This window comes from Heliconius melpomene, chromosome 15 (genome assembly GCF_056956725.1).
Source record: "Heliconius melpomene rosina isolate 202511_hmr_F chromosome 15, ASM5695672v1, whole genome shotgun sequence".
Taxonomy (NCBI): domain Eukaryota; kingdom Metazoa; phylum Arthropoda; class Insecta; order Lepidoptera; family Nymphalidae; genus Heliconius; species Heliconius melpomene.
Genome location: NC_140403.1, coordinates 7,402,339 through 7,429,230, shown reverse-complemented (window position 1 = coordinate 7,429,230; position 26,892 = coordinate 7,402,339). Strand labels below are relative to the sequence as shown.

At 32.1% G+C, this 26,892-nt stretch overlaps 1 protein-coding gene and 1 long non-coding RNA gene across 4 annotated transcripts in view; both read left to right on the top strand.

The window, feature by feature from the left end:
* LOC146531560 (uncharacterized) overlaps window positions 1-20,899 on the top strand; it is a 63,971-nt gene extending 43,072 nt beyond the window's left edge. Inside the window, exons 2-3 of the long non-coding RNA XR_014878798.1 lie at window positions 18,991-19,112; window positions 20,476-20,899. This is a non-coding gene — a long non-coding RNA (uncharacterized LOC146531560). The remainder of the gene's footprint in view (window positions 1-18,990; window positions 19,113-20,475) is intronic.
* LOC146531559 (uncharacterized) overlaps window positions 178-26,892 on the top strand; it is a 55,930-nt gene continuing 29,215 nt past the window's right edge. The window contains exons 1-2 of one of the 3 annotated variants that reach the window (XM_085198325.1): window positions 178-309; window positions 20,921-21,678. In XM_085198325.1, coding sequence (XP_085054451.1) covers window positions 21,538-21,678 — 141 coding nt within the window. In that variant the 5' untranslated portion in view covers window positions 178-309; window positions 20,921-21,537. Of the gene's footprint in view, window positions 377-20,920; window positions 21,679-26,892 lie in introns of all 3 variants that reach the window. The other 2 variants (XM_085198323.1, XM_085198324.1) reach the window with 2 other exon arrangements.

Genomic DNA, 26,892 nt, shown 5'->3' with positions numbered 1-26,892 from the left:
AAACTAAATGATTAAAAACAAAATTTACACAAAAACTCAGATTTTGATTTTCTTTGATAATTATTAAGAAATGACTTGGCAAAATCAAAATCGGTGAACCCGTCCATCCATCCATCCGTCCATGTGACGTGCAGTTCGATCGTACAGCAAGGCGCGGAGGAAACGTCAGAAAAATCGAATTTCCATGCCGGCAGTCGTGGCTGAGGCGGCGTGGCGCTAACATCGGGCACACAGCGCCCGCGCGCGCTCCCGCCCAGTGCAGCGCGTAGTGTCCCACCGGCACTACCTCTATACGAAAATTTAAAGTTTGTTAGTTCAAAAGTTACACTAAAAGTCAGTGTTTTTATTTATATCACAAACAAATGATCATTGAAGGGTGGGCTTAACGGATTATGGGTTTGGCAGTCAGTCCCGATCGGGCCAGCTTGCCCGACCACATAAATTCGTAGTTTCTCTAATAAAGGTGACGTCATTGACGCGGTAAACTTTCGATCGTATTGAATTTATAAGTTATAAGTTTCAAAGTTTCTATGAAACAATTGAATAAAAAATTGCAATGTCTCGCTTTATGTATTGTTCACAAGTGTATAGAAGTTTATTAATAATGAATGAATGAGATAATAATTGTAAAACAATAGTTAATTGTGTAAATTCTATTGTTATATACAAATAATTCAAGTTAAATAAAAAATGTAGAAAATTAAAAAAATGATTTTATTTTTCAATATAAATATAATAAGGTCATTATTTAAATGTAGAAATGTTATATGTTATACACATAAATATTTAACATTGCTTAAATATATTACTTTTTTATATAAGTTTGTTGATCCAATGAACAGACAGAATACACAGTTTATAATTAAGGTAATCGCATTAGAGTTAATTAATAGTTGACCTTAGCGTCTGCTATAAGTTCGGCAAGGGCATGCCTAGAACGTGTAAAATATGAAAATTACAAATGAAGTTGAAATATTAAATTATAATTAAAATAATATAATGAAAAAATTTTCTGGTGAATATGAAAATTGTGTTTTTTCTTTTAAAATTGTGTATTTTCACTGTAAATGTTAAAATTTGTACCTCGCGCCATTTCAGTGCAGTGCTATCAGTAATTCATTTAGCAGGGACACTATCTCGTTAGCTAAAGTAAATTCATCAATGGAGACAAACATTCGGAAATTTGTCTGTTTATTGACATATTTACTTTATGATTTTATTTAGTTTTCAGTTGAAAATACATATATTTAGTGAAAAAAAATAATTATATATATACGAGTATTTGTACATTAAGAAATAAATAATATATGATAGTGAATTTGATTATAAAAACAGTGTTAGAAAAAAGCATGTCCAAATAAAATTATTTTCGGAGAAATCGATGATATCAAATATTTTTGAAGTCCTTTAATTGTGTAATCAAAGAAATTAACGAAATATTTAACTGTTTAAAGAAAAGGAAGTGAAAAATAAGGTTATTTAGAAGGTAATTTCTGTAGTTAGGGCAATACACTCTGGCATTCATGCTTACGGCCACCTCTAGAGATTGGATTATCATCGATTAGCAAATTGCACTGAAAATCGAACCTAGAAGCTAAATTTAACCTAATTTCTTAATATAATTATGCAATAATGTAAAAACATTATTTTGACGTATATAAATAAACTGTATAAAGCCTCATATAATTCTACATACAATAAAAAATATACCTTAAAAATTTTAATATTTATTCCCTACTTTTGTATATAAAATTATGTATTAAAATTAATTAAAACCTATATTTAGTTATATTTATTAAATAATTATTATAAAAGATATATTAATAATAGCAAAAGTGAATTTACGTGCATATTTGTGTATATAATTCAGTGTTAAATATGGAGTTCCAGTTGATAAAGAAGGTGTCTAAAGAAGAAGTGTTTTTAGGAGAAATCTATATTCTTATGAAAGAAAGTTATAGTGCAGGATGGAAGCTACAGGAGTATTTTCATATGGTTTATACTGGATTCATGATTTAAATGATGTAAGTTTGCATTCTCTCTTTTTTTTTCATTTATTTATCTATATTTTATTTATTTATTAGCCATCAAAATCTAAGTAACCGTAGAGACTTATCACAAATACTTACTTGTACGCGTGAATAATTATGTTTTTATTTTTTTAATGTAATTGTTTTATTATCTACAGGTGTAAATGAACAATATAGCATTCTATAAAAATAACGGTTATGGGTTCGATTGCCAGTTATTTATAGTTCTACTATTTATACGCAATTGCTCAAAAATTCGACAGAAAGTGGAAAACGGAGTGTTTTAACACTAGCTTCCCTCTGTTTACCTTGAAACTGAAAATAAAAAGAACGATAGAAATAAAATCACTAAAATAACAATAAACGCATCGTCAACAAACATTTAAAATCCGGATTCAACAAATAGACCTAAAATAGAGTATACCCAGTAGGTAAACAAGGAAAACTGGAAAATTTTATTTGCCATGCAGAAGCCTAAACCATTTTCCAACTTTGTGTGCTGGTGACAGTGCCGCATCACATTTTCATCCTCGTTTCATTTCACAGCGCTCCACTATTTTCATAGCAACTCCGTTGTTCCAAGCCGGAGTCTTTTCATTTGTATTCAATATAGGTTTGTGTTATATTTTATTTTTGAATTTTTACCTCGAAATGTGAAAAAATGTAATTTATTATGAAATTGAGATCGTTGTGGTTCGACGGTTGTAGGTTCGATTCCTGTTTGGGGGAATGGATTGTTTTCATTTCTCCTCGCTCTGTTAACAAGACAATATCTGTTCCATCACGATTGATTTTCAGGAAATTTGGAAACGGAGTGAACAGACACTTAGTTTCCTCTGCCTACCTTGATAGGTATAAGATTACAGATAGGATACAGCGTAAGCTTTTTTAAATTTTAAATTTTGATAATGAGTTGATACACAACGTATATTAATTATAATTTAAATTTAAAATGTTTTAAATTATACTGTTTAAATTGGTGCAGTGGTTCATATAACTAAACAACAAATATCGATCTTACGACCTTTTATTTCACCTTCAAAGTTGAACAATTACAGGGATTTCATTTGTTTTGTTATAGTTTCTACATTCGGGTTGATTTGAAAATTTTTATTTATAACAACGATATTTATTAAAAAGGGAAAACATGGAGAATCTCGATTAACTTAAGCTTTAAATAATGTTAAATTCATTAAAGTACTATTAAAATAAAATACAGTAAAGTAGCTACTTAAGATAAAAACTGTTTTTTTTATTTTTAAAATTAATTTTGAATCGTTTTATTTATATTTACGTTACTCATTCATAATTCTATGTACGAGTATATGCATACCATAAAAACTTTTAGTAAAGGGTACTTGGAACTAAAAAAGTTTGAACTGTAGTTCCCTTCAAGCAATAATAATATTGTACACGCGACATTTTATTCTGAAAATGACTTATAATAACTTCTGAAAAGCAATAATAATTGTGGTGGTTTTTCTAACGTAAGATTTCTGTTATAGATAGATTCTATATATTTTTATTTATTTTGCTGACGAAAATTAAATTATTAAGCTTATTTCGAGTGAGCCTGAGATATCCTACTAAAGTTATACTTTATATTCATTTCATATAATATGTAACATCTACAGGGAAATAAAAAAAAGTTGGTTAAGTGCACCAAGTTCATACCAATTTCCGGATTGTAGATCAACGGGAACAACTTTAGGATTTGACAAACTTAAGTTTTACGGGCATATGCACTCTGTTTGTATAAAATGAACTACATTGATAAGTTTGTGAAGATTTTTTTCTATGAAATGTCTATGAATTTTAGGTTTTTTGTAATTAATTGTAGATTCTTTTTCCCTTATTTATACTGCCAGTTTTCGCTTACTGCCAAATTTCGTAATTGTAGATCCACGGTACTTCTCGTGGACCCCAGACCACATAGGTTTTAGCAGAGATAATAAGAGTTCCGTTTTTACCTTTTGAGGTACTGAACCCTAAAAATCACACTAATGTTATAATAAAAGAGTATAAAGCTTAAAATTATAATACATAAAAATCTAATCTATATATATAAAAGGACTTGTCCTCACTGACTGAGGTAAGACGCACGCACAGCCTTAACCACTGATGGTAGAAACGTTAAATTGGGACAAAAGTTTACTTTCGTAATCTGGACATCCACTAAGAAGGGATTTTGAAAAATTTTACCCCTAAAGGGGTGAAATAGGGGTTCAAAGTTTGTATAGAAAAAAATTTAAATCGGCACCGATTTTTATAAAATTTGAAATTTAGATTTTTAAAAGTATTTAATTGAACACGTGTTTCATCGTTTTCTAGAATTCTCCCTCTAAGGGTGCAAATAAAGGGTTGAAAGTTTGTATGGAAAAATTCTTAAATCGCCACCGATTTTTATAAAATTTGATATTTAGGCTCTTAAAAATATTTAATTGAACATGTGTTTCATGGTTTTCTAGAATTCACCCCCTAAGGGTGCAAATAAGGGGTTGAAAGTTTGTATGGAAAAATCTTTAAATCGCAACCGATTTTTATAAAATTTTAAATTTAGACTCTTAAAAATATTTAATCGAACACATATTTCAAGGGTTATTAGATTTCACCCTTAAATACGCAAGCAAAGCTGCGCGCGTCCGCTAGTATGTATACAAAATTAAGCATAATCAGCTTATAAAAATAAAAAAGTGAAGAATATTAAACACGAAGTAAGCATATAACTTTTATTTACAAATAAAATAGCTAATGTCACTTGCGGGGAAACAAAAACTGTTATTAAAACTACATTATATATGCGTCGATTAAAATCTTGACTTCTATTGACATGTTTTATTAGAATGAAAAATGGTAAATATTAGTTTATGCCACAGGTGTCCCGTTACTTCATGTTAGAACATGTTAAACGTGTTAATTAAATCAGCCATGTGGTGTATCCCAAACACAGCAGGTTAGGCAGAGGAAACCTAGTGCTAAGACACTCCTTCCCCATTTTCTGCTGTATTGCGTGAGGAGTCGTGAATCTTAACGCCGATCTGTGCCTGGACACCAGAGCAAAGAAATGGAAATATAAATTTAAATAAATATTTCATTGCCTCGAGTGGGGATCGAACCTACGAGCTTTTACAGCCACACTCTGTGTTCCTGCGCCATGACTGAAATCAACTAATCAGTTTCTGTAATACTCATAAAAGTATTTTTTTTCTAGCTTCATAGTTTGCGGAATACAGCGTGCAGCTAATATATAATAAGTTGAAGTTAATATATTTTTGGTAATAGAGAATACCATTTTATCTTCACTATTAAGTATATCATTATCTATATATATAAAAGGACTTGTCCTCACTGACTGAGGTAAGACGCACGCACAGCCGTAATCGCTGTTCGTAGAAACGTGAAATTTGGACAGATGTTTACTTTCGTAATCTGGATATCCACTAAGAAGGGATTTTAAAAAAATTTAACCCTAAAGGGGTGAAATAAGGGTGCAAAGTTTGTATGGAAAAAAAATTAAATGCGTCCGCTAGTCACATATAAAATACTCTCTCTATTGATTTCAAAATCATTTTTCCCTATTATGTGTCTAAATCCCGATGAATACCCAATTAATAATATTAACATTGAAAATAATTTAAAAATAATGCAAAATAATTAATAATTTCCTAAATAAATCTTTTTATAACAACTTAATAGTGTTACCTTAGCTTGTTTGAAAAAGTCTCAAAGGGAAGGCAATTTAGGCAATGGCCGTGATAGTTGACAAAGTTGATGGACGCGTCACCTCGCTCGGCCTCTAACCTGGCCTGACCAAACGTTCTAAATGTCGACGTAAAATAATGTTATAGCTTTTTAGACGTGAGTAAAAACGACGAATAAAAACGACGAATTTCCGTCAAATAATAAAGAGGTAGTCAGGCCGGCATAAGGGTGTAACTGTAACGCGATGGTTGTAGGTTCGATCTCCACTCAGGGAATGATTATTTATTTAATATTTTCATTTCTGCGCTCTGGCGCCACAGAACGGAAAGTGGAGAACTGAGTGTTTTAACACTAGGTTCCCTCTGTTTACCCTGCTATGTGCGGGATACAGCGTGAAGCTAATAAAAAAAATTCAAAGACCTAATTTTATATACACTACTATAAGTTTTACTTAATTTGTCATCCTCCTTAAATATTTTTATTTAAAGCCATTTATTTGTCACAGGAGGTCCCAGTTCGCTATACTCCCGAAAGAACTTGATAATATATTCATAGAACGATTTTGACAGGTAGCTTACAAAAATAATTGATATATACGAGGTAGATATTTGTTAATTACACGAACAAATCATCTTTAGCCATAGATACTAATTAGGAAGTATTTATAACAACGCACTAAAGCCGTCATGGCACAGTTTTTGTCTCTAAATACGACGGTTGTGGGTACGATCTCAACTTGGGGAATGAATTATTATAATTTTTTTTTGCTCTGATATTAAGACAACGCGATGCGTTGAGTTCAGCCACTCAGCATACAATGCCTCGAAAATTAGGCTCCCTCTGTCTATTTAGTTGTTTTACAATGGTTTTATTTTATCCTTAAAAATATCAATAAGCGATTAATATTTGTTCGAATAAAGCGAAGAATATTTGTATATAAAGATTTTTTTTGGAAAACGCATGCAAAATCATGGACCTGTAAGCACGATCCAATTCATATTAAAAATGTGAAATTTTATCAGTATGAATTTTGCCAACATACCAAGCGGGCGAAGCCTTGGGTGGAAGCAATTATTTATAGTTTATATATGTGTAATGCATATATTTCATATTTCATACAATGATTTTTACGAAATATTAAAAAAATATTGTACGACATAATTTTCTTATTAATTTAATTAACCTTTTATACGTATATTTCAGCAACATATATTTTATAAGTAGAGCGCGGTCGCTATATAAATTTGCCGCCTTAATTTCCATTAATACAGTAAAAATGAAGTTCACTTTGTATACAAAAAACCCCACTTGCTTTTGCGTCGGTGGAAGGAATCCGGCAATTAACCCGCGAACCGTTTTAACCCTGGAATGTTCGTAAATAAATTTTTCATTTGCATATTATGTGGTATGGTATTTTTAATAGCACTTTTTTTTCATTTTCTTCCTTTTAATAGAAGCTACACGTGAATTGAGTAATTTTAAATGTATTTTAATTTGATGAAATAAATATTATTAATAAATATTTATTTATTTAACATTTTTGTTTCGTTCTGGTGTCGATGCAGAGAGATAGATGAGTTTCACCACTCAACATGCAACGCTTCCAGAATTTGATAAAAAATGGGGGACGGAATTTCTCTTGTTCTCAGTTACAAAATTCGCTACCAGATGTCTTACATTCGACTAACAATTTAGAATCGTTTTGTTGTTTTCCTCACTTCCGGAATATATTCTAGCCCTGGTTTGGCTTCTACGGGGCTGGCGGAGATAGCTACTTGGAACTTTTCCGTCGTTAAGCCATATGTAATATAATGGCTGTTTCATCAAATTGCCGATAATAAGTCGACAATCTAGTCACTAAACGCAAATAACAATAATAGTGTATGAGCACGGTGTTAAGTTACGTTACTCAACACGCAATATCTCTTTTTTTTTATTTTACTATATCATTAACAGAAATTATATATTAAGATTGATAGTGTCTATTAAATATTATATGAAACATAAGAAATAGATCAAAAACTTTATGGAAAATTACCTCTTAAAAAAAAACACTTTTAAAGAATTTTATAACGTTTTTTGCAGTCATTACGATGTTTGACGAACACTTAACCAAGCTCGTCTCTGTAAAGACTGGTAGTACTTGAAAATAGCTTCATATTTCATTATGTATTATTTTCACTAAAACTATGTTTTTTTTTAATATTTATCATTATTTTCACTAACATTATATATATTGATATATATTGATTTTTATATTTAATGATTTGATTAGTATTTATATAAATTATAAAGGACTGTACTATTTTTAATTGTACTATAAAAAAAAACCAATACTTATGTTATTTTAAGGATTATACGTTAAAGAAAATTAAATAACAACATAACAGACAACGATGTACCTACTATCGATTGAATGCATAATTTAAATAGTATTGACAATTTAATTTCGTTTAAACATTATTTCTCCAAGCAAACTAGAAGGAATATCAAGGTAATTTAATAAAAAAGTATTACTACAAATGTTAGTAGCTATAGCTTCATGCTGCATCCTGCACATAGCATGGTAGGCAGAGGGAACCTATGTAGTGTTAAGATTCTATTACCCATTTTCCGCCAATTTCCGCCATTGTATGTTGCTTGGCGGGATTCAACAGTGCAAAGAAAATGACAATATTAAATATTTCCCTCAAGTGGGAATAGAACCCACAGCCTATCGCGTTTACTGTCATCATGCTCGTGCCTCTGCATCACGTCAGGCCTGGCCTCAAAGTTATAACAGTATTCGAATAAAACATCCGTAGCTATAAAAACTTTAAATTAAAATCGCCCAAGCAAAGTTTGCTCATACGAGTTGCTACGAGAGATTTCAAGTCATTTATAATAGCATTGTTGCATTTCACTAAACGTAGAATCGAATGACGGCTGGTTTGGTCAAAAATTCAAACAACCTGTATTGAATAGGTTTGTGGAAAGTTCGTAGGAAATCCAATATTACTATTTCTGTACATTTATAGTCTCGCTCTATTTCAATTTTAATATTAAATTAGAGTAAAAACTGGACGCTCTAAAAGGCCGGCGTCGTGTTTCGCTCTTTTAAATTGCATAAAATAACAGATGTAATAAGCTTTTCGCGTTTAAGTAGCCTGATATAGAGATAAAAAGCTTAGCCAGGTGAAATATATTGTAGAAATTATAACGAGAACTGTAATATTGCTATTTTTAATTTAAATATTTTTCATAATTGAATAAAAATATGAATAAAAATAGTAGAAAAGGTTACAGAACAGTAGTTAAACAAAATAGTTCATTCACGTTTGAGTTAAAAAAATATTAATAATATAAGTAACGTAACGTTATCCACGTCTCACCATATTTTTTTATCCAAAATATATCTCAGATAATATAACACTCTATGGCATGAACTTTTCAACATTCTAAATTTGGCTTTCAAGAACGGTCTCAGACTAGTCTTAGAGGTTTCTTCACGTGAAAACCCTTCAGGTTTGTAAGACAGGCCTTCATAAGTACGTTTCGACCCTCAAAACGGCTCGCTCAGCACCTCAGCTGAGTCTTCTTCAATTCTCGTTCGATCGTCACTTCAAATCATTTAACCCAGTTCCGAAGCCACACCCTTAGCCTTCAACGTGCTTTTTGTTCGTATTAATTAAAAATATTCATGTAATATATAACTGAGTGGCTTTAAAGCACTGTATTGAAGATTATTTACTACCTGATTATATCTTGACCTTTTCTTTTAAGAATACTTGTATATATAAAGAAAAAAAGTATTTCTGTTCATTTTCATTTTAAAAAGATATAATTAAAAAGAAATCTTCAATTGAAATATATTGTTATCAATTTTAAGTAAAATTATAATTATTATAAAGTGTAGGATCTTTTGCAATGCTTATTTTCGTAGCTTAATAAAATTCGTAGGTTAAATGCTACGCCGTAGGTTCATCGTAGCAGCACTCCGACCTTCTAACGTCACGCAATTTATTTGTTATAAACGACTTGTCTATGTTAATTTTGTGTTTTATATTATACACCATATATTTTACTAATATTAGTTATAATATAATTATCATGACATTATCTAAGAAAATGCAAAAAAATAGGAAGATTGAGAACAAGAAATAATAAATATGACGTTTGGGAAATCTAAAAATCAGCGGAAAACGGGGAACGGAGGTGTCCTAATGGGAACAGAGTCACTTAAAACAAGGTTTAGTTTGCCTACCTTGACAATTTATTACTTGACACTATTATATTATATGTAAAAATAAAAAGAAACTTATATGTTATTACACACCTTTATTAGTCTCGGGGTCGTTATGATATAAGCAATGCTTTGAGTTAAGCGTAACTCAAAGCATTGCTTATATCAAAGCAAAGTAGCGACTTAAAACGCAATATCACAAATTCGATGACAAGCAGAGAACAGCGGTGAAAAGCGGAGAGTTATGACACTTAGTGTCATTTTATTACACCATCTTAGCATACACGGAGTAAGGCACAATAACTTAATTTAAAAATTTAATTATCCTTCATATTAGCAAATAAATCCAATAAAGTGTTTCGAATCTAGTTCGTACAGGGTAATAAAATTAATTACTGATTTCGGCAGTTTCCTTCAACTTGAACGCCATTATATATTATGTTATCGGTTAATCTACCGTTCTTTAACCTTTGACGAGTTTAAGGCTAATAAATTTATTTCTTGGAAATATTAAATCAATACAAATATAACGTGAGGTCAGTCGTAGTCGCAGGGGCACAAGTGCGTTTCTACACTAAACGTAACTGGTTGTGGGTTCGACTCCCATTCATAAATTAAATAGCTTCATTTCTTCGCTCTGGCGTCGAGTCAAAGCGCGGCGTTGAGTTCCGCCACTCAACACACAATTCCTCCAGAATTCCACGGAAAATAGGGAGAGGAGTATCTTAACACTGGGTTGCTGCTGTGTGAAGCTAATAAAATATAACGTTCGTTATAAGTATAATATAAGAAAACATACTTAAAACTTCCCTCGTTATAGACGCTAGTATAGAAAAGTATCATCTGAAAACTTGCATATTTCATAGAAGAGCCTTTAAACTTATATTGAATTTTAAGCTCGAGAACAGTTATGGTGCACTGAGTTCGAATAATAAGAATTTTCTTTATTCTTTCCATCAATTTTTCGATTTGTATCGTAGATTTTATTCCAATTTCCGAGATTAGTGCGTTCGAACAAACAAAATTTTCAGAATTTATTGAATTCAAATCAAATTATTTATTTAAAAACGTATTAAAATGTATTTTTCTTAGAAAGTGATAAAAAAATATAAAATGTTATATTATAATAATTTTAATTTGTCTTGTTTGTATAATTTAAGAATTTAATACCAATATTTAATGGCAAAATAAACGATATTTTATATAAAATCGATAGTAACTAAATTAGGTAAATAATCAAACATTCATTAAATATTTAGTTTTTTTCCAATTTTTCTTTTAAAATATTATAATTTTTTATAAGGTATATTTTTAAGATTGTAAATAAGAAAAAGGTCTATTTTTAGCCAAAACTCTAGTATATGAACATCGAATTCAAATTACATCTTTACCAATGTAGAAGAGAAATTACAAACCTGCCAGGTATTCAATATTCCCTGGACTATGTCGGACGTTGTGCAGTTTGTACGTAATTATTAAACAACATACAAACGATATTGCGAACTATGCGATAACAAGAACAGCAATAACGTGAAAAATTAATTAATTAATTAATACTGATGTCTGAAGGGAGTCATGGCACAGAACCACAAGTGTGTGACTATAATTGCGACTGGTTGTCGGTTCGATCTCCGCTCGAGGAAATGAAATATTTATTTTAATTTATATTTTCATTTTTTTACTATAGTATCGTAGCAAAGCGTGGAAAGCGTGGGCGGAAAGTGGAGAACGGAGTGTCTTCCCTCTGCCTACCCTGCTATATGTGGGATGCGTGAAGCTGATTTAATTATTTTAATTTAATTAATATTAATTTCAGATACTCTGTAACAGTTATTTGTGTTTAAATACTGAAATTTAACTATAATGAATTGAATAAATATTGACAGTGATAAATCAAATTAATACGTGCTGCCAAATAATAATACTATATATAAGAGCTACGTCCCAGAGAAGGGTTTTTTTTCCTATGTATATTAATTATTTTTTTAATATGTATAATTGAATTAGTAAATTCGAAACTCGTGTAGTTTCTGTTTGTTGTCTGTTTGTCCGCCTGTCCAGAACATTTATTTTGGGATCGCGTGGAGGTACTTGGAAGCTTGGTTTTTTTCTGTGCTCCAAGGGTGATGCACAAAAAATCAAGCTTCTAATTCAATACAATCAAAAGATACGAGCATTTATACATCGTTTATGCTGTATTTTATGTGAAACTCGTCGCGAAATTAAAACTTATAGGGCACTTCTAATAGACCTTAATAGTGATAACATTTGGCACAAAGGGAGAACTTACAATATGTAACAGAAAAACAATTCGATAAGTGAAAATTGCCCTTCGAGGCTTCAAATTACAGATCCTCATTTTACCATACAAGATATATTGCATTGGGGAACGGAGTGTCTTAACCTTTAAGTATGGACGTCGGGTCTGACAGACCAGACAGTTCTACGAATTCTACAAATCGGCCACTTCTCGGTGACCTCCGCCACTGAGTCTCTCAGTACCTTTCGTGTTAATGACAAAATGAATGTAGATAGCAGTGGTTGTGTCTCTGGGTTCAAAACACGTGAGTATTTAACTTTCTAAACGGGGCCTGGGTCTGTCAGACCCGACGTCCATGTTTCCCATACATGAATGATTTCAAAACGCCATATATTTTTATAATATTACAAAATATACTTTAATATTTTAATTGTATTATTTGTATTCAAATGTTTTTATTGTTTTATATCATATATTATTTGGCATTGTTTGTTATATATTTTAGTAATATAAATATTATTTACCTAAAAAAGATTCAATTTTTTTAGTTTTTATGATAAAATGGAAAAAAATGATCGACCTAGCACGTCAGGGACAAAAATATCGGTACTTTATAATCAACATCAAACAAAAGAATTGGACGACGACATTTTATAAAGAAATTAGCACTTTATCAAATAAAAAGACGCGTTTCGTATACTAAACTACTCTAAGAATTCAGAATGACTTTGACTCGCGTTTCGCGATCTGATCTATCATTTATTGAACATGAAGCTAAAAAATAGTTCTGGATTCTTGAAAAACATGTACACTTTGCCCCCAAAAGATATATAGAAACACAACACATACTTATGTTGACTGCAATCGTCCTGTTTGCCTACAATGTTGAAAGCCATTGTGTATCGATGTTCAATAATACCTTATCTTGAGGTGTTGTCAAAATTTTTATTTTATAACATAAGATGTAATTTCTTTATTTTTTTTATTTGTTAGACTTTATATTTTGTTAAAAAAATATTTATTTTATTATCTGTCTTTTTTTTATAGTATTATTTTCTTAAGAGTCATCCCATGTGGCCAAAGACTGAAATTGTGACTTTAAGTTACTTAAATCGTTGTGATGCGTAAACTTTAATAAAAAGCGATTTTATTTATATTGATTTTGTTTGATTAGAGGCTATTCATGTAAACTAAAACATAAAATTGTCTTCTTCCTTTAAAAAACAGCCGGAATATGACCAATAAATACACTGGTCTGACAGACCCGACGTCCATATGTATGTTATAAAAAATCACGTCCATAGTTAAAGGTTAACACTAGTTTCTCTGCCTAACCTGCTGTGAGCGGGATACAGCGTGAAGCTGATGATATGAGAACTTAAATATGACATGGTACACGTTTATATGGCGTATAACATCTTGTCAAATTATCTTTCTCAATCCCTATAGGCCTTGCAGTTTGCAAACAGCGAAGGTTGTAATACTATTAATTTAGAGCGGCACAGGCGTAGGCCCGGGGGTTTGATCATTTATTCCATTAAACTTATAACGTGATTCATATTAAGTAAGGCTTTCATTATGCTTCCTTGGCTCGAAATCGTATTTTAAATTAATTTTATATATATCCAGGACAGGCGTGGCACAGGAGAACAAGTGTGATTGTAAACGAACCTCGTTGTAGGTTCGATCTCCACTCAAGGAAATTAAATATTTATTTAGATTTATATTCTCGTTTCTTCGCTCTGGCGAAGGTTGAGGCAAAGCGCGGCGTTGAGTGCCGCCACTCAACCCATAATGTCTCGAAAATTTGGCTGTAAAGGGGGAACGAAATGTCTTAACACTAGGTGCCCTCTGCCTATCCTACTTTTTGCCTTGCCTTTATCCTATTTTTTTTATCAGAACTAACGACTTTACGAGCAAATTAGTAGGCCTGTTACTAACTAAAATAATGAGAATCCAACATGATATTCCAGCGAAATTTATATGGAGTACATACAAATTGAAACTAGAAATGTACTTTGGAAGTTAAGCTTCTGCAAGCTCTTATACTTGCAGGCTTACCAGGTTAAGGTTTCTAAATATAACTTTTAGAAGAGACTAATGTATTTTAAAGTGACTGAAATATTACTATTTAAAAGTTATTAACTCTTAAAGTATTCTTTTGATTATAGAAAATAAAATAGATTGGAAAATAATAGCATTGCATTTGCTTTGTTTTTTTTAGCTTCACGCTGTATCCCGCATACAGCAGGATAGGCAGAGGGAACATAGTGTTAAGATACTGTGTTGCCCAACTTAAGTTTGTCGACTTTTTACGGCGCGTAATTAAAACCTACAGTATATTGGCAAGAAGAGAGAACTTGTAGTACAATACATTAAAAAATCTGAATAAAGAATTTTACATTTATATGTTAAATAAGAAACTACAATACACCTATATCAGTAGTTGCATATGCCGTATTCCTGCATATGCCAGCAAACTTAACTTCCCTTTAACCAACAATTCTGAATCTCCAGTAACCGAGTCCAACTCGCACTTAACTACGACAGAATCTTCAATATTTAACCATTTATTAATATAATTTATTATTCCAATATGCCGACGAGTTAATGAATGTGACATCACCATAAATCGTTATTGAAATTGATACTTACATTCGTATCAATTTCGTCCATCATTTTATTTAATGAATTTTGCGTTCATTTTCAATTATAATACGCATTATGTTGCTTTTAATTGATTGCTATTTAAAATAAGTTGGATTATATTATAATTGCTTATTGAGGATTATAATTAATTCGTAATTATTATAATATAATATTTCGTTAACATTGGTTATACTAATATTTTAGTTTGTTTTAGAGTTCCGTACGTCAAAAGAAATAAAAATAACTTTTATAATAACAAATAACTAAGAACCTTTAAAGAATCATTTTATTCTAAAAAAATGAAACCAACACTGAAATTGATTCGGAACTAACGGTGGGCGAGTCCGATTCGGATTTGACTGGTTTCTCTTTTTTAGGTTTACGCTGGCATATAGCAGAGGCAGAAGGCATCTAATATTTTTACCTAGTAACAAATATTTAGAATGTTTCAATTCCATTTTTCGCAGCTATAGATTAGTTAAATTACACATCAGGCCAGTCGTGGCACAGGGGAACAAAGTGTGACTGAAAAATGAGTGGTTATGTGGGGAACGGAGTGTCTTAACACTAGGTTCCCTCTGCCTACTCTGCTGTGTGCAGTAGGTTACGGTAAATTATAAAGTAATAATGTCATTATTCTTCTCATATTTGCAATGTCTATCAAGATTCTAGGATTTTTTTAGCTTCATAGTGTATCCCGTATATATTAGGTAGAAAGAACCTAATGTTACATTATAAAAATAAACTACTATCTATATACAGGGTGAGTCATATTGAACTTTCCGGTTTTGGAAGGACGTTGCACGAAGAAGGGAAGGAGTAGAAGGGTGGGGATGGTGTCATTAGACGCGCCATGACATGCAGTTTTAGTGTGAGCAATGGCTTGGTCGGGACAACATCGCAACAACCCCGCACTGCTGTTTTGATCTTCAGTGATGAGGCACATTTTCACCTCACCGGAACTGTCAACAAACAGAATTTTCGATACTGGGCTGAGAATAACCCACGAAACCTACACGAACGACCACTTCACTGCCCTCGAGTGACAGTGTGGTGCGCTATTGCAGAGTTTGGTGTGTGGGGTCCCTATTTTTTTGAAGAAGATGGTCAAGTCGTCACAGTTACCTCTGCTCGGTATTGCGACATGCTTGAAACTTTTCTGAAACCGAAATTGGAGGAATTAACGCAGAATCATGACAACGATAACATCTGGTTCCAACAAGATGGTGCTACAGCCCATACATCCAGGCGTTCAATGGAAATCCTGCGACAAATGTTTCCCGGTCATCTCATTTCTTTGCGAGGTGACGTTGGGTGGCCGCCGAGATCACCTGATTTAACCCCCTGCGATTTCTTTCTCTGGGGTTACCTGAAGGAAAAGGTGTACACGCATCGTCCCCGAACCATCGATGAACTGAAGGCTGCAATCACGGAAGAAATCAATGCTATTCCGCTGAATATGACTCGACGAGTAATGGACAACTTCCGGGAAAGGCTTCAGCAGTGTGTGGTCAATGGAGGTAGACATTTACAGGATATCATTTTTAAAACCAACTAAATTAAAACTGCATGTTATGTGCTTTCAAACAATAAAATAATTTTTACTGCATGTCGCTTTGTTTTTAATACACACCTTATTGAAATCGGAAAGTTCAATATGACTCACCCTGTATATAAAAGGACTTGTTCTCACTGACTGAGGTAAGACGCACGCACAGCCGTAACCGCTGTGCGTAGAATCATGAAATTTGGACAGATGTTTACTTTCGTAATTTGGACATCCACTAAGAAGGGATTTTGAAAAATTTTAACCCTAAAGGGGTGAAATAGGGGTTCAAATTTTGTATGGAAAAAAAATTAAATCGGCACCGATTTTTATAAAATTTGAAATTTAGATTTTTAAAAGTATTTAATTGAATACGTATTTCATAGTTTTCTAGATTTCTCACGCTAAGGGTGCAAATAAGGTGTTAAAAGTTTGTATCGATTTTTTTTTAATCGGCACCAATTTTTATAAAATTTGAAATTCAGACTCTTAAAAGTATTTAATTGAATACATGTTTCATGGTTTTCTAGAATTCAACCCCTAAAGGTGCAAATAAGGGGTTGAAAGTTTGTATGGAAAAATCTTCAAATCGCCACCGATTTTTATAAAATTTGAAATTTCGACTCTTAAAAATATTTCATCGAACACATGTTTCATGGTTTATTAGAATTCACCCCTAAATAAACTAGCGAAGCTGCGCGCGTCCGCTAGTAAATAAATAAAATTAAAGAGTACAACTGCAATGTTTTGGCATCGGTCAGCTATCCGCCATTTTTACTATCGGTCAACCTGTTGATAAGATACCGTTGTGATTCCGTTGTTACATTTGATGTTTTTATTAAGTTTCTTGTTAAAGTAATTTTTATATTTTAAAACACGAGTAAGCCTGGACTAAATTAAAAAGAAATTAAAAAGTTACTTTAAAGTTTTAAAAACATTATTTCTTTGTTTACATTTTGTCGCATGCCAAAATGAATAGGGGATGATTGAAATCCAAAATTTATAAACAATTAAAATTTTAATTTTTCTCAAATTTACACGTACAATCATTGTAATAATCACGTTAAGTGTATAATGTATACATTTTTCATTATAAACGCTATAAACCATTACGTTTCTAGTACTTAAGTAGTTAATTTATTATTGAGTGCAGTGCAGTAAAGCAATTTTACAGTAAAGTGGTTAAGTAAATGTTTTCCATGCATGTGATAAAAATCTCTTAATAACTTTATTATTGTTAATTATACAATATACAGGACTTAACCCTGGGAACCCTAAGGAATCTTGATTGAACCAGGTTTATTGTAATTATTTACAAATTGGTACTTTATTGAATCATTACTTATTGTACACCACTAAAAAATTAGTTAAATAAAAAAATATTTTAATATTTTCTATAAAAATCGCATTTTGAGGTAAAGAGATTTTGTAGAGAGAGAGAAAGACAGAGAAAATTTATACTGCCACACCGTTTTGTTCATCTAAACCAAAGAAACAACTTTTATATAACCATAAATTTTGCACTTCTTGGGTTCGAACTCACACTTTTACATTCATTTATATATATAACACACAGTACAATAAATCTTAGATATCATCAATAGATTTAATCTACATATATCTACAAAAGGAACACTTTTACAAGGCAATGTGCAAGCTTTCATTAGAATAGGAAATAGGCTAGTTCAAGAAAGATTTTGCTTGTTACTGCAAGTCATTAAAATATGCTACGTCTGAGAAATTGTAAGACGGTTATTAATAATGTAAACAACTTTAGTATACGCATATCGTGAAGTTTCTTATTCAATCTTTAGTATTAAATTATTAGACTTGGAAATATTTAATACCTCTTATCTCTATATTATATAGTTTTTAGTTAAATATATGAGACTATTTTAGTTAAATCTTGCTTAAATGAAAGATTCGAAGTGTTTTCTAATGTCTTGTAAATACTAGGTGAAGCCAGCATTCGATTAGAAATATGAGCTATGAAGACGATTGTATATTGTAGAAAATGTAAAATCTCGTGTTTTCTTATTTCTCCCCTACACTTTGAAAGAGACCTTATTTTTCTACTTCGCTTAGATTAGTCCGTGCGTTGTCTGTCAGTGACTCAGTAACGTATATCAACAAAACCTCTAGAGCTATCAGAAGCTATCATCTAGTTCTAGACGATCTATCTAGATTATTAGATCTAGATCAAAGATCTATATTTTATATCAACCAAATATATTACGTAAACAGACCGAGCTGATCTGAACTTTATTACCACCCGATTCCACCATCCAAGCCTTTCTCCGTCTACCAAATATTTACTAGGGTAAGTGAGAAACGCGCTTTCAATTTCCGCCATATGTCTAGAAATTACCGTCGTATCAGTTTTCGAAATATTACTACTAACAGAACCGAAGAATAAATAAATAAAAAAAAGGAACATGTCTACAGTTAGGTATAGTTTATACAGCCAAAGAGTATTTGTTATTATTTTGTTAAAACTATTCATAAAAATATATAAAAATACAAATTATAAAATAATTACAATTTAACCATAAAAATCTCTCAAACTACCCTCATTTTCCAGGTGTAGGGGGGAGGCGAGCGGGGCGTCGCGCTCCGCTCACCGCTAGATGACAGCAGGGTGAGCGTGCTCGCCCACGGTGCATGTACGCGGCGGCGGGCGGCGCGTCGCTCGCGGGCCGAAAGGTATATACAAGTGGAGAAATATGTTGTTTTTATTATTTAATAATAATTATATAACTTTATTATATATAGATAGGTGCTTTTATAATATAATAATATGATAATAAATATATAATATGTGTGTTAACATAGGGTATAAATTGTATTATTGATATGTATAGGAATAGGATCTGAGTTAATAAAATTTATAAAATGGTGCTTTTTTATATTTTTTTCATTTAAACTCATAGAGAGATAGAATGTTATTTACAAATATGTATTTTTTTGTAATGCAGTGATTTTTGTAAAATAGCAATTTAAATTGGTAATGAAGTAATTAGGATAAAAAATACTAAAAGGTGGTAATCCAGGTTGAATTAGAAGGATTGCGTTTTTTATTTGTAATATTCGAAATACTGCCTATATTTCGAATTTTCCTGAAAATTAAGAAAAAAATGCATTCTAACTAAAATGTATATTGTAGTTTAATATAACAAATAATATGATCTAAATATATTTAAAAAAAAAACATTATCGTGGTTATTTATTAAATTGGATTCAAGGGTTAAAAAAAATAATTAATGTATAACAACTTTTATTTCTTCTACTTATGTGGTTAACAATTGACTAATAATAATTTATAACTATTTATTAACGTTTTTATGTAGACTGGTTGAAAACTATTAAAACATAAATAATTATATAAAAGAAACCCCAAAATTTCAGTGAACATCAATAAATTGGACGAAAATGATGAACGATGAACGTAAAAAAAAAAATTATAGTTAATTTTTTTTAACAAAAGTTATAATGTGTACATTGTGATATAATGTATTCGAGGTAAATGAATTCAATTACTATACTTTTACTTTGACTTTACTCGTATATTTATACCTACCCTCTCCAAAGTAGATGAAGAATGCCATATATCACAATCCTACTTGGAAGCTTCAACACCGTTTGATCTTTTTGCTGGTTGTAGTGTCATTCACTAAAATTGAATAAGCATATTTTGACCATGTCATCGCACTTACGTTCTAAATAATAGGAGGACGTATGCACACTTAGCAGAGAATATATTCCAAATAGCCACAAAAATAAATAATAAAATATTGTCACAGGTTCAATTCCCGTTCATTATGACTGTTTATATAAGCGAATGTATTAGATAACACGTATTTATCACAATTTAGCAGTAGTCCTGTACTTACCCCCTATTTTTTACACTATTTCATTTTTAAGACTTGCTTAGTTCTAATGAATATAATAACTATTTAAAACTCAGTAAAGTAGATAACGATTGGAATATATACTTTGTGCTTGTTTAAAATTTGACATATATAGTTTAACATATATAGTATTCGTTTTGAGTGTGATATATGTGCAGGCGCGCCAACACGGCCGCCAGCCCGCGCCGCCGAGCCCGCGCGCGCGCAGCCCCGTCCACCCCGCGCCAACCGGCGTCCGTGCCTACTCCTGCCAGCACTGGGAGTCCAGGCTCCTCGCGCCCCAGCCCCACGAGACCTCAGCCCACTCGCCATGCGACCTCGTCGAGGTACTAAATGTTGTGCCTGTGCCCTCGATGTTAGTTTAAGCATGTCTTGTAAGAGCTACATACGCGTAATCGCCGATATTGGCCAAATATGCGTATGTCGCTTTATTCGCTTCTGTAAGTAAATATAGCATTCGATGTACCCGTATTTTAATTTATGAGCATGAGTGAGACAATGCAATGTTTGGGGTCACCTAATTTAATTAAACGTAATCCTATCGTGCTATAACATATATATATATATATATATATATAATATATACAAGTGTGTCGGTCCCAGCGCGAGCGAGACGTCAGTGAAATGTGTGTGTTGGCAAACGGAGTGACCAAAGCAGGCCGGCCATGAAACAGAGACATCTAGCGGAGAGTCAGTGGCGGGTGTCGAAGAACCAAAGACTGCGGCTCGACGTGCGGAACGAGACATGAGTGTACCATATCATTAATCCATTATAATAAACATTCGATAACGCCAAAGCACTCGCTTCCAATATCGTTCTCTCACAAACATATCATATAGGGTAATGAAGTTCAATTAGATTTAATATTAAAATAAATATATAGTTTCGCGCCTTTTCTTGTGCCTATCTCGAACCAATTCTAAAACTTTCTAGTGAGAACAAATTAAAACTTTTAATATAATTGAAGTGACGGGACTAAAATAAAGTGATATTAATATTTGACGCGTATTAAACCTGCTGTACAAATATATCAATATAAATACTAGAATAGACAAGCTAGATTTAGATAAAATTGCTCGAATTAATTAACAAAAAAAAAATCAAAACATTAATAGCAAACGTACGTGAATTGAAATTAAGTGAATTGTGATAGTGAACCTTAGCGTACCAGCTAAGTAGTTTCCCCCCGCGTTAACTTACCGCCTCAAAGCTGGCAAGTATGCAGGCAGCTCTTATGCTAAGAGCGAAATCGCGGGAGAGAAGAAAACAACGACTGAAGCGAGGGTTCAAAGCCGAGTTGCCGAGTAATGTGGCGACTAAGCCCATCGCGCCGTTCCCGAGATATCCGCCGGCGTCTTGGGTATGTAATAGATTAACAGCTTATTACTTGCATGGCGATATACCTTCGTATTGCTCGTTATGTCGACGTGCTTCTAGAAGAGAATGTGAACTAATTTGTGCATTAACTTTTAGTGCTGTATGTGGGTTGTGATGCAACTTTATCTTATTTTTAGGAACTATTTGGGGACAACAGTTTATTTTTTCGGAGAGTCGACTGTGAAATTTTTCATTATTATTCTTCCGTAGTTAATTTCGCGACTTTTGAATTGCGGTCACGCGAATCAAGTGCTTTTGGGTTTAATCTATTGTGTCGCCATTGTCCTATTTATTTTAAAAAATGTAAAAAGCAGTTAGCTCCAGCCTAGTTTCTACATGGAATATTCGGCAAATGCTCTCGCGCTCAAGTAATTCATCAGTTACTGTCTGTCCCCTACATTCAACGCTATTGTTTCCACTTCCCTCCATATAACAATACTACAATACTATACAATTCTATGCTATACCACCATTGTGCCAGAATATTTATGACAACTTGTTCGTGGCAGCTTGTTGCATATTCTATTATCAGGAAATGAGATTCATGAATTTTCAGGGTTACGAATTAAGACTGCACTGTCGACTTCATTTGTATTTGTGTAATATGGATATATTTTATGAAATTCAGAATTTATGACTTCAGAATTTACTATAAAAATCATATTTTCATTAATTTACCAGTTTTCTTTTAGTGGTACATCTAAAAACTATGGAATTAATTTAATTTTCTATAAATATTTTTTTGAATTATTGCGAAAATATCAAAATGACCTAAAACCAGGAAGCGTTGTACTAATAAATATTCGTATCTGCCATTGTGACCTCGTTTTAATTTTCACTGAGCACGCCATCAAAAAAGTTTGTTTTATTATGTTGCGTAAAAATCGATTTATATTACTGGTACAAAAGATATCTTCCACATTTCGTAGATTAAATATCTATTTAATAGATATAGGTAAATACTGTGTATCTACACCGAGAGACAATTTATTCTAATTTCTATTTCTCATCATTATTACATTAAGGTACTTAATGTCTTGTTTTATTTTACGTAAATTAAGGTAAAGCAACATGTTAAATTTTAATATTGATTCTGTAAGAAATTGAATTCGCTACCTCCCTACACACTCTCTAGTATTAGCAAATCCAATGACATTTATTTTCATAATTTTCCAGCATTATAAAAAGTAATCCTTAATAAAATAAACCAATAACAAAGCTTATTGTAATTTGTTAGGTTTCATACAGGTGACCCGATTTACATAAACACTACGATCATATCTCGAAATGCATCGCGATTATATACCACAGGTTTATTATGGTTACCGCATGAGACGTGAATCGTGATATTATAGCATTGAAATAACATATATATATATATATATATATATATATATATATATATATATATATATATATAGTATATTGTAGATTTTCATAGTAAAATTACTTACAAACAATGTCATTTTACTATCCATACCTATATTATAAATTCGAAAGTAACTCCGTCTGTCTGTCTGTCTGTCTGTCTTTTACGCAATCAGGGCCAAACCGCTAATTTAATTGTGATAAAATACTCATATAGAGATTCTTGAGGGTCTCGGGTCATTGGATACTTTTTTTCTCACATTTGTAATATTATCGATATATACCAATATATTAATATACTTATTAATTTGACGTGCAATTTATTCCGCCATGTTTATACCAACCGTCGCTATGCGACTGTTGCTAAGCAACGATTTGCAAAGTTTCTTGTTAGAAAACGTCACCCAAAATGAGCTTGCTTAACGCATCTCTCTATTGAAAACTGAAAATAATTTGATAAATATATTTAATAAATATTCGTATAGTTCAAGCGGGCGTAGCCGCGTTCGGGTCCACTAGTATAAAATATATATTTAAATCTTCAAAAAATAGTAGATAAAGACCAAATACAGTGTGATACTCATTGAACTAGATCGCAGTTCGGCTAAATTAATTATCATGTAAAGCTATTACTTAATAATTTTGCAACAAAGACTGTATACTATAAAATAAAATATCAAAAAAATATAGCAATCAAAAGCCGAAGCGAGTGGCAGAAGTGTGTCAGTCGCTAGAGTTGTAAGTTCGATTCCCATTTGGGGAAATAAATTAATTAATATTGTCATTTCCTCGTTCTGGTAACAGGGCAAAGATCGGCGTTAAGTTCCGCGACTGACTCTATAACTTACTCAAAAATTCGATAAAAAATATAAACATTGTTTTCTGTATATTTATACGCCATAGGTGCAGTATAAGCGTCGACAGTTCCCATTCAGCTATCAGGCGGAAACCATTACCGCCTCGCCGCCTCTAAATGTACCTCCATACCACACTATATTGCCTCGACGTCTTGCCTTTTCAATTTATTAAGTGAATTTGAACTTTAAATTTAGCGATTATATAGTTCAAATTTCAAAAAGGTAACTTTATTTTTGTTTAGGTTTAAAGAACATATTTTGAACAAATTAGTCGTATATCATCCGATTCTTAAAGGAATCGAACCCAAAACTACTGGCTTAAAGCTAAATACTACAATTCTGCGTTAGTAAAGCCTTATTATTTATTATTAATTAGAAAAAAATATTCTACTTCTTAATTTTCTATTCTGTTCTATTTATCAATTGTTTTTTATGAAAATAGCATAAAGTTGGGAATAGCGTGGCACTGACATTTTCCTTCTTTCAGCTATGAAATAGTAATGCACTATTAGGTTAATGGGAATGAGAAGAAGCGACACGAACTTTTTCTGAACAAATGAAATTTCGACAGACTTATATATTTCTCGTATAAATTTCTTATAATAAATTAGTAAATAATTTTTGAAAATTTATAATTTTATAAAAAAAAAATATTTTTTAAAAATGAATGCATTAAATATCAAGATTGGCTCGAAAAGAAGAATTTTCATTTATATTTATTGTGTGTTAAACTTTAAAAATTAAATATAGACCCTGTAAGCCTAAAAGTCGATGTAAAATGTTAAAGAAAATCATTATTTACGTAAAAGGTATCTTGATAGGAACGAAATTGTTTAGTCATGTTCTTTTGAACCTATCACGAGACAGACAGAATTGTTTCCACGTTGCTAAGTAAGCTGTTAAAGAGACAGAGTGCTTAGCGAAAAACTGGCAGTCATTATTTAAATGATTTTTATTAGCATCAATATTTTTTATATTGTAAAAAGCTAATAAGCTGCAATGTATTTATGCTGGGTATCAAATTTTATTAATTTTTTAGGGTTCCGTACCTCAAAAGACGGACGGACAAAACGGAACTTGTCGGCATGTATACGCCTTTATACTTGCAAGTTTAAGTTTGTTATTTGTTGACAAACATCAATTTTCTATTGATAATTCTTAAATTAGTCCGGAAGTCTTGATGGGCAAATCCTATTAGCACTTGACCGGTTTTTTAGCTATATACATCTCCCGTATCTACGTATATATAGCAGGGGTAAGCAGAGCAAACTTAGTGTTAAGATAGTCCTTTCCCTTTAAGATATTTCCGCCCTCCACTTTTCACCTCTCTTCTGGTGGCACTTCATGTTGAGTGGCGGAACATAACGCCGCGCTTTCTACCTCGTCACCAGAGTAAAGAAATAAAATTTTAAATATTTCATTCCCCCAATTGAAAAAAGGACCCACAACCGTCGCGTTTACAGTCCCCTTTTGTACCCTACGGCCACTACGGCCTCACAAAAGACAATGTTAATAATATATTTATTTAACACAGTACTACCATTTTGAAAAATCAAATAATTTATATTCTCTTCTATTCTAATTAAAAACAACAGAATATTCAACTAACAACAGTACGTTACTATCAGTACACTCGAACTTTCCCACAAGTGTCACTTCCAACGCCTCCAAGTCTTGCATGGTAAGGCTAGGGCCGAGCGTGTCAAGGCTCTACGCTATGCAGATATTGATGTGGACGATCGATGTCCGTTTGACTGATGACGTGTTTGTGACGTCCTTTTGAAAGGCATCTTTGTGTTTATTATTTTGTGATACGGTTTCATAATTTATATATTTTTTTTCTATGGAGACAGTCGTGGGGTAGTTGTAGGTTCGATTACCATTTGAGGAAATGTATATTTAATATTTTCATTTCTTCGCTATGGTGTTGAGGCGATATCTCCAATATTCGGCAGTAAGTAAGAAGCGGAGTGTCTTAACATTAGGATCCTTCTGCCTATCCTGCTGAAATACTTTGTCGCACTTTTTCTACCCAAATCGTGGAACTGATTCTTCAAGGATTCTATCGTTCCTAAATTTAGGCTCACAATTATTGCACGAAAAGAATGGAAAATACGCTATAACAAAAAAATATATATTCAAATACAACAAAACACAAAAGACTAATAGAATAGGAATACAATTTTAAAAGAAAAATAGAAATTTACATATTAAATTTTCAAACATTTATGGCTTTTCTTACCCGTTGCCAGTAACCCATTGGGAATCATAGGGCTTCTTCCAGAGAATTCTGATTTCATTTCACCCAACGTTTCATATCAAAGGAAATATGCCTTTGTACTGTATGTACCCAGTGATAATTCAAATCTCAGTTCAGAATATTATTAAGTGTTAAGCTTCGTTAAGCATTAAAACTAATGCTTGTTAATATAACCAATGCTGGTAGGTATCATATTTCTAAATTCTTAATATAAGTACTTGAGGCCAGTCTTACCGCTGAGGCACAAGCGTATGAGGCATAAACACGACAGGTTGTGGGTTCGATTTTTATTCGAGGAAATTAAATTTTTATTATTTAATATAATAACGTTACGGTATGTGACTAAAATATTCGATTAGTTCCAAAGATTCACGCGAGTATCGTTCATTTGCTCCTAAGAATTAAAGAGTTCTGTTACTGTGTCATGGATAATCATATATGATGTCATAATCATCAAACTACCCTTGAAGTACATTATTTCCAATACAAAAAGAATCTTCGAAATTGGTAGCGTGTCGCGTAAATACGTAATGCAAATTTCGGACTTATATACTTGTCACATGGATGGTCAGAACTGGACCAAATTAAAATGGGACCACGTGGAGTGGACGAGTACCAGCTTTTAAAAATAATTATTAAAAATAGTGTATAGGCACTAACTTTAAATCATATGCATTATAGTACTCCCTAGGGAGTAAAGTTCACCAGTCCA